The 8,010-nt window shown below is 48.9% G+C and overlaps 1 protein-coding gene across 1 annotated transcript; it reads left to right on the top strand.

Annotated features, from left to right (window-relative positions):
* The first annotated feature begins 1,668 nt into the window (after window positions 1-1,668).
* LOC136301648 (olfactory receptor 10C1-like) lies at window positions 1,669-4,973 on the top strand. Its single transcript, XM_066204770.1, has 3 exons — window positions 1,669-2,444; window positions 4,362-4,428; window positions 4,941-4,973. The coding sequence occupies exons 1-3, from the start codon at window positions 1,669-1,671 to the stop codon at window positions 4,971-4,973; spliced, it is 876 nt and encodes a 291-aa protein (XP_066060867.1).
* The last annotated feature ends 3,037 nt before the right edge of the window (window positions 4,974-8,010 follow it).

Below are 8,010 nucleotides of genomic sequence, written 5' to 3'. Positions count from 1 at the left end.
ACAAGGTCCCTTTGAGGTATGCATCGGGTCTCTCCATCCTTTTGCATCACCCACCAGGTGCAACCTGGTTCCTGAGAGAAGACAACCCCACGGATGGGATTGTCTTTGCTGGAGGCAGGATTAATCCAAACAGTTTTTTCCAGCATACCTCTCATGTGTACCACTGGAACCTTATCTCCCTCTGTCGTTTGCAAGGGCTCAGATTGGGCAGGACCTGCTCGGTTGGTGGAACCTCGAGTGTTCACCAACCAGGTGGCCTTTGCTAAATTAATATCCCAATTCTTGAAGGTTCCCCCACCCAGTGCCTTCAAGGTAGTTTTAAGCAGGCCATTGCACCGTTCAACTTTCCCGGCCGCTGGTGCATGATAAGGAATATGTCTTTATTATATTTCTGTTTACATAAACAAAGATACTGCACTTTCAAGCTTTCACTTACCATAGAGAAGACACCTACATCACATTAGGTGGTTCTTCCCTACAAAATCACTTTCTGCTGTTCACAGGATATGACTGTGATGCAGAGGTCACCCTACAGTCAATGACTGAGGATAAAAGTGGGGAAAGACAGTCCTACAGTCAGAGCAGAAAGGATCAGACCGAATGAGACGTCTTAACACCGGAAATGTGAGTATCAGCCAGAAATTCAACCTTTAATCAATCTCTTTGGCATTGAAAGGGGCATTGTGGTGAGAGAGGTGATGTGGGGTTGCTGATGGATCTGAATAAGAGACCACATAATAAACCAAACAACGGCTAAATAAAAAAAGATCTTTAAATAGGATACAATAAAAATTAAGATTGGTAATGAGTGAATCTTTTGTCCCTTATCCCCAAACAAATATAGACTGCATCTTTGCTTCACCTTCAAATTTTGTTGAGAAAACTGTGTGGCAACTCTGTCATTAATCTGGCTGCGTTATGAAGTAATAGTAATTACTGAAAAGTAAAACCAGACCTTGTATTTCTGTAGGATATCTGGGTTTATACAGAAATGCTTTCCAAGTTATGTAAAACTAGAGGTGGCTGTGAGTCAACTCATACATATGCATCATATTTATCCAACAGCTCTTCCTTATTGCTCCAATCAGCACTAGCCAGTCTCGGTGGACTTTATAAATACATACAAATAGTATAAAGAGCTGTGGAAAAGCCTCTCTTCTACTTCACTGCAGAGTGCTCAGAGTTGAAAGCTTTTCTGGAGACCTCATAATTTAGGGGTTTTTTCCCTTCCTCTTCTTCCACAACACTCCCCAACAGGTAACAGAGAAATTACCTTTGTTATATTCAAATGTTGCTACTGATGATTTTGGGACTTGAACTGGTTAGTCCATAAAAAGATATCTGCCATGTTTTTTTTTCTTTTTCTACAGGGTAAAAGTGATAGCTGAGCATTTGAAGACAGTACTGAATATGCAAACTTTGACGGCAGTGCTATGAAAGAAGAATCAGTCAAAAATAAACACATAAGACTGTCTTATTTTCTTTAGAAACATTTTATAATCTGTTCAGAAGATCTTTTCAAAATCTGTTCAGTTTCTAAATTCTAGTCATCCTTTTGTCTTTTCAAGCAGCCAGTTGTGTTTTGATTGCAGATTTGCCTGGCTGTTTGCAGCTTCATCAGCTGCTGAACACTAAAACGAAGTGAGTTCTACAAAGCACCAAAGAAGGATGATCATTGGGAACCTCAGTGGATTGAGTGAATTCAGACTCCTGGGTTTTCCTGAAATCTCTCATTTGCACCCTTTGCTCTTTGTAGTTTTATTATCTCTTTATATCCTCACCTTGATGGCTAACACAGTGATAGTTTTCATTATAAACAGTGACAATACCCTTCATACCCCCATGTACTTCTTCCTCACCCAGCTGTCCTGTTTGGATATCTGCTATTTATCAGTCATTATCCCAACTATTCTGGAGAACCTGCTGGTGGGAACAGTAAGTATTTCCCCGACAAGATGTGCACTGCAAATGTTTTTCTTCCTTTTCTTTGGAGTTGCTGAATGTTTTCTCTTGGCTGCCATGTCCCTGGATCGTTATTTTGCCATTTGCTACCCCTTGCATTACACAATCATCATGAGCAGCAGGGTCTGCAGGAGCCTGGTGGCTGGGAGTTACATCTGTGGAGCTGCTGTGGCCTTGGTTCACACCCTCACAACGTTCAGCTCACCCCTGTGTGGCTCTACCATTGACCGCTTCTTCTGTGAGATTCAGCCTTTCCTGGACCTGCACTGTGGCAACACTTTCCAAAGAGAAATCCAAGTCATTGTGGTGGCTGTCTTTGCTATTCTCAGCCCTTTCTTACTGATCATTTATTCCTATATTCGTATAATCTCCACAAGTCTTCACATGGCATCAGCTGAGAGCCGACAGAAAGCGTTTTCCACTTGCTCCTCACACCTCTTGGTTGTGGCTCTTTTTTATGGCACTGCAAGCTCCATGTACCTGCCTGGGCCAGTTTTGGCCTGCATCAGCTCCACGTCCTGCCTCAGGACACCCAGGCTCTGCGCTGACATCTGGGCTCACCTCTGCAGCTTTCCTGTCCTCCCCAGGGAGTTTGCTGAATAAAATAATCCTCGAGAAAGGACATATGACACAAGCCTAGGAGTCAGCAGCACCCCAGGAGAGTTCAGCAAGGTGCTGGGTAGGGGATTAGGTGAGGGGAAGAACTGAAATAAAATGCGCGTTTTTGCCTGGATTTGCGAAAGACAACAAGAAAGAAATACAGGACCCCGAAATGCAAACCCACTTGATGGGAGAGGCAGGTGAGCATCTCTGCTTCAGGAATTACACAATGCACTCCACTGCAGCTTGCAGACAAGAATCCTGGCACTTGATCCCAGCATCCTCCACCCTCTGCCCCATGGATTTACACAGGCCCAAAGCCCCAGTGGTCACTGAAAACATCCAGCTGTCCACACTTTGCAACCTGCTCCTGGGTTCTGCAGCCTGTGGAGAAAGAGAAATTCCCGCTCTAGGAAAAGAGGCAGATCTGAGCTGGGCTTTCTCAAAGCACACTGAAGGCAGAGGTGGGTTTCTCTGTGCTGTTTGGGAAGTGGCACAAGAGCCACAAGGGAATCAGAGAGAGATTCTCAACTCCAGAGGCACTGCTGAGTGCAGCCTCTCCTGACAGCAGCTAGGCTCCAGCCCCTGAGGTGCCCTGTGCCTCCAAACAGAGGTGCCCGAGCCTCTGACCTGCACTGACCAGGCCTGCCACAGCTCTGTGTCACACCGACCACTGCAGTGTCCAGCCTTGCCCTCCTCCAGCCAGTCCCTTTTACAGCCTGCTCCAACCTCCACCTTACATCAAACCCCACTGATGACACCCACTGCTCCCTCTGACCTGCAGGGGGAGGAACATTTCCTCATTTGCTCTTGTGGCCAGTGGCACCTCTGTAGCAGATTTTGTGTCCTGCTCAGTGCCCCTGAGCTGGCTTTGTGCTGCTGGACCTGTCCCAGTCCCCAAAGCAAGGCTCTGGCTGAGTCTCCAAAACAGCCCTGATATGGGGGACGTTTATGGATATGAAAAGACGAGATTTTAGAAGCAGCTTTTGGTGATTTTGTAGAAGTAGAGAAACAGCCTGTACTGAGGACACATAGAAGATCAGCTATTAAGCTTGGTTGTTAGGTAGTTACTAGGTAGAAGTCATATAGGTAAGATGTATATTGGTGAAACTCGGCAAAGCGGGACCTAGGTATTTATCAAAAATTGATAAAGCAGAACTTTGTGGCTTGAATCCAACAAAATCAAGCTCTTCATCTTTGGCAAGAGCAAAGTGACCTGAAAAATAGCCAAACCTCCAGTGCGCCTGCCCAGAAGTGAAGATCAACCTGAAGAAGACGTTGGCCTTCCTCCCGAGACCCCAAGTCACAACCGCCAGGAGGTGTGACAGCTAATCAGAATAGGAAATGAGAAAAGGCGGGAAATGGGCAGGTGCGGAGGTGTGGGTTTGTGGGATCAATGTGTATTTAAACCTGGAGCTTTTCCTCACCAGGTACGCAGACGTTGGAGGAGATATCCCCCAGTGTGTCCCAGCTGGAAATAAAACATTACTGCTTTACAATTTTCTAATGGTGAAGTCCTTCTTCTACGATTCAGCCCCAATTCCCCAGAAGAGCCTGGCGCTCCTGCAGCAGTCTGGCTGGGGAAGGTCAAAGCCACACCAAGGAATGGCTTGGCCTGGGACGGGAGCACCGCCCGGCCCGCCCCACGCAGAGCCCCAGGGACAGCTCTGGGAGCGCGTGGGCTGGGGAGGGAAGAGGGCAGGGAGAGAGAGAAAACTCCCAGCACTTTGGGGCTGGAGCAGGCAGGGGAACTCCAAGGCCTCCCGAGCCTCCCTGCAAGTGACCAAAATGTCCCCAAGCCGCCCCAAAGCAGCTCCCAGCTGTTTTGGGAGTAAAAAGCTGTTCTATCTATTGAAAGGCCTTCAGGTACATGTAGGGCAGAAAAAGGCCCCCAAGGGCTACACCCAAAAATGGACCCCGGGTCACGGGTTTTCACACTTTGATGAGGTTGGTCCATTTGCATATCGGGGGTTAATCTTCCTCTTCCAGCTTCAGGTAATGAAGTTACTCCCAGTTTGCTCCCCCCAACTGACTTTTGTTTCCATTTCTCAGGGCCTGAGGCAGTGAGGTGTCCTTGATTGCCAGGCCTGGAGAGGAATTGTTGTGTCTGACCAAAATGGGGAGACAGCAGCCCACACTGTATATGGAGTTTAGAGTTCTACACTACAGAATTGCAGGATTACAAATTTATGAAAAAAGCGAAAATCTTAAGGCATCAGGGGTGAATAGCAACCAGCTGCCTGCCTCCTTGGAGCACGAGGAACACCAACTGCCTGCTGCACAGGCCAAAACCAGGCGGGTCAAGTGCAGCAGGAACAGAACTGCCTCCAAGCACCCTGAGTGGGAACCTGGCTAAAGCTGTGTCTGATGAAACCCAGCCTAAGCAGGCCTGGAGGAAGGAGGGAATGTGAAGCTGCTAAAAAGCTGCCCAGGAGAGGCAGCAACTGGGTGTGGGCCTGGCAGCCAAGGCTCACCCAACACAGCCTCTGGAGGTGCCAGTCCAGTGTCAGGCCATGGGTGTACCTTGAGGGCAGATAAAATTCACTGGGAATGACCCTGTGACAGCTTGGGTGAGCCTCAGAGGCACAGGAGTGTGCCTGGGAGGAGTGGAACAGAAATCCCCAGCAGCCTGCGTGCCAGAGAGAGCTGTGATCGGCCTTGTGCCAGCTCTGGGCAGGCCTGCACTGTGTGGGCTCTGTGCTTTGGGGGAGGAGTCACAGAATCACAGAATCATTAGGTTGGGAGAGACCTCCAAGACCATCAAGTCCAATCCAACCCTAACCTCAACTAAACCATGGCACCAAGTGTCACATCCAGTCTTTTCTTAAACGCATCTTTTCTTAATCCACCACCTCCCCAGGTAGACCACTGCAATACTTTATTATCCTTTCTGTAAAAACTTTTTTCCTAATATCCAGCCTGTATTTCCCTTGGTGAAGCTTAAGACTGTGTCCTCTTGTTCTGTCAGCTGCTGCCTGGAGAAAGAGACCAACCACCACCTGACTACAGCCACCTTTCAGGGAGTTGTAGAGAGTGATGAGGTCACCTCTGAGTCTCCTTTTCTCCAGGCTAAACATCCCCAGCTCCCTCAGTCATTCCTCACAGGGTTTGTGTTCCAGACCCCTCACCAGCCTCATTGCCTCCTCTGGATGTGCTCAAGCGTCTCCACGTCCTAAACTGAGGGGCCAGAACTGGACACAGCACTCGAGGTGCTGCCTCCCCAATGCTGAGTACAAGGGAAGAATGACCTCCCTGCTCCTGCTGGCCACACCATTCCTGATCCAGGCCAGGAGCCATTGGCCTTCTTGGCCACCTGGGCACACTGCTGGCTCATGTTCAGTCAGCTGTGTACCAGAACCCCCAGGGCCCTTTCTGCCTGGGCACTGTCCAGCCACACCGTCCCCAGCCTATAACGTTGCAGGGGGTTTTTGTGGCCAGAATGCAGGACTCGGTACTTGGATTTATTAAACTTCACCCTATTGGATGAAGGAGTGGCAGCACTGCCAGCCTGTCAATGAAATTAACTCCCCCCTTCATCAGCAGGTGTCTCAGTGACTTCCACCTGTGACAGGAACCGTGTGAGTTCCTGTGCCCAGGAACCACGTGGCTCGGTGGTCTCCATGGGCCTCATCCCTGTGTGGCCCTGTGTCACAGAGGGGCAGAGATGTGACACCTCTGCAGTGATTGTGACCTCACCTGCCCAATGACTCCACCTGAGCCCACTTACCTCAGGGTTGGTATCCTGAAAGCAGGCTAACAAAAGAGCTGGCCTTCAGGATAACTCAGCATCGGTTTTCGCTACTGACGTGGCAGTCTATTGAAGAAATTTGTTTACTTTTGACCAGTATTGTTTACTGTTGTCTTCAGCTTTCATCCTGTCAAAGGTAATCATGATTTGACTCTTGGGATAGATGGCGGAAGGAGGTATGGGATGAAAGTCCAGGCTGGTTTATACCTTCCTAGCTGAAGGCTGAGCTGTCACGCCTTCGTAGGCTACCCAGATACAGCCTAGGCTAGAATTCTTATTTGCTGATTCTCTTTTCTTTACTATAGTCTAGGATAGCTAATTAGGGGGTGACTGTAGTGTGTAGTGTGCAGCATGGCAAAAAGCCCACCTTGGCTGCTGCAGGGGGGAGGGAGGCAGAAAAGGCGGAAAAAGGAGAGCAGCAAAGGCAGGAGTTAAGTCAGTGGCTGAAAGCTGGTCACTCCTGCAGAGGAGGTGGGAAAGCCACAGAGAGTCTGCCGTTGATGCTGTGACAGCAGCAGCAGGGCCTCTTCAGAGAAGGTAACCTGCACTGGGGCACTTCAGAAGGAGCCTTGAACCTCCTGTGCCCTGGGGCTCTGACACTGATCACAAAGGTGTGAGCCTGCAGTTCAGCAGCTGGTACAAGCATCACTGAAAGTCTCGATGGCAAATGCTGTTCTATAGGTTGTATTTCTTTGGGGTTTTTATACTTTTGGTGAGCTGCAGTAATTTCTTTGCAATCAGGTGACAGGATTGACACTGATCTCTTTCTGGAGCACGTCCTGATCTCCTTGGTCATCGAGAGCCGTGCCCTCTGTTCCTGAGAGAGGAGGCAATGACCACACCAGGGAACAATTCCTGTGAGTAACAGCCTCACTGGCAGGTTTGGACTTTGTGAATCCCACAGGCAACTGACATGACTGGTGGTCAGATCCCAGAGTGATGTGCACACATCCTAGAGTGAACTCTGGGATGTTTCCTGAGAGCAGCCAGACTGAGCCAGGTGCTTATGATTAGTCACAGGAAAACACCTTTTGTCTCTCCTGTGTCACTATGTACAGGCCTCTGAAGCATCGTTGCTCACAGAGAGGTCTGACATCCTGGAGTTACCTTTTGTGATCAGCACTTGCTCGTTTTCAAGAAGTTACAATCAGTTGCAATCTGGGAAAGCAATGCAATCTGCAACTCTGGTGAGAAAGGGAGGTACCCTGAGGCCCAGAAATCAGAGTTGGGGTTTGTTGGACTCTTGGCAAAGTAAGCAGGGGACCAGACTTTTCCCAACCAGTAAATTTCAATGGCAGTGCTAGGCTTCCCCTGATACGGAGTTGAAGGTTTGAGCTGGTTGTCCTGACTGCTTGTGTAGAAAATTCAAAGTTTAAATGTGCTTTTGTTCCTCCCCTCATCTCCTTTCAAATGGCGTTTCTCTGCAGTCGTTGCTGAGGGAATGGCTCCTCCAGAAAGGATCCTCTTTCCACCGGAGAAGATTTGCATGGTCTGGCAGCAGAGTCAGAGGGCTGGAACAGGGCTCCTCAATGTGGGCAACACGTGCTTCCTCAACTCTGTCCTGCAGTGCCTGACCTACACCCCCCCACTGGCCAACTACCTGCTGTCCCGAGAGCACAGCCGGACCTGTGAGTGCTTTTGGAACATCTCCTGAAAACCTCTGAATCAAATACCAAAGATTCCCAGAACCTGGAATCCCA

This window comes from Chamaea fasciata, unplaced genomic scaffold (assembly GCF_029207755.1).
Source record: "Chamaea fasciata isolate MVZ Bird 193981 ecotype frontalis unplaced genomic scaffold, bChaFas1.0.hap1 SCAF_27, whole genome shotgun sequence".
In the NCBI taxonomy this organism is placed as follows: Eukaryota; Metazoa; Chordata; class Aves; order Passeriformes; family Sylviidae; genus Chamaea; species Chamaea fasciata.
This window is presented reverse-complemented; position numbering and strand designations above follow the sequence as displayed.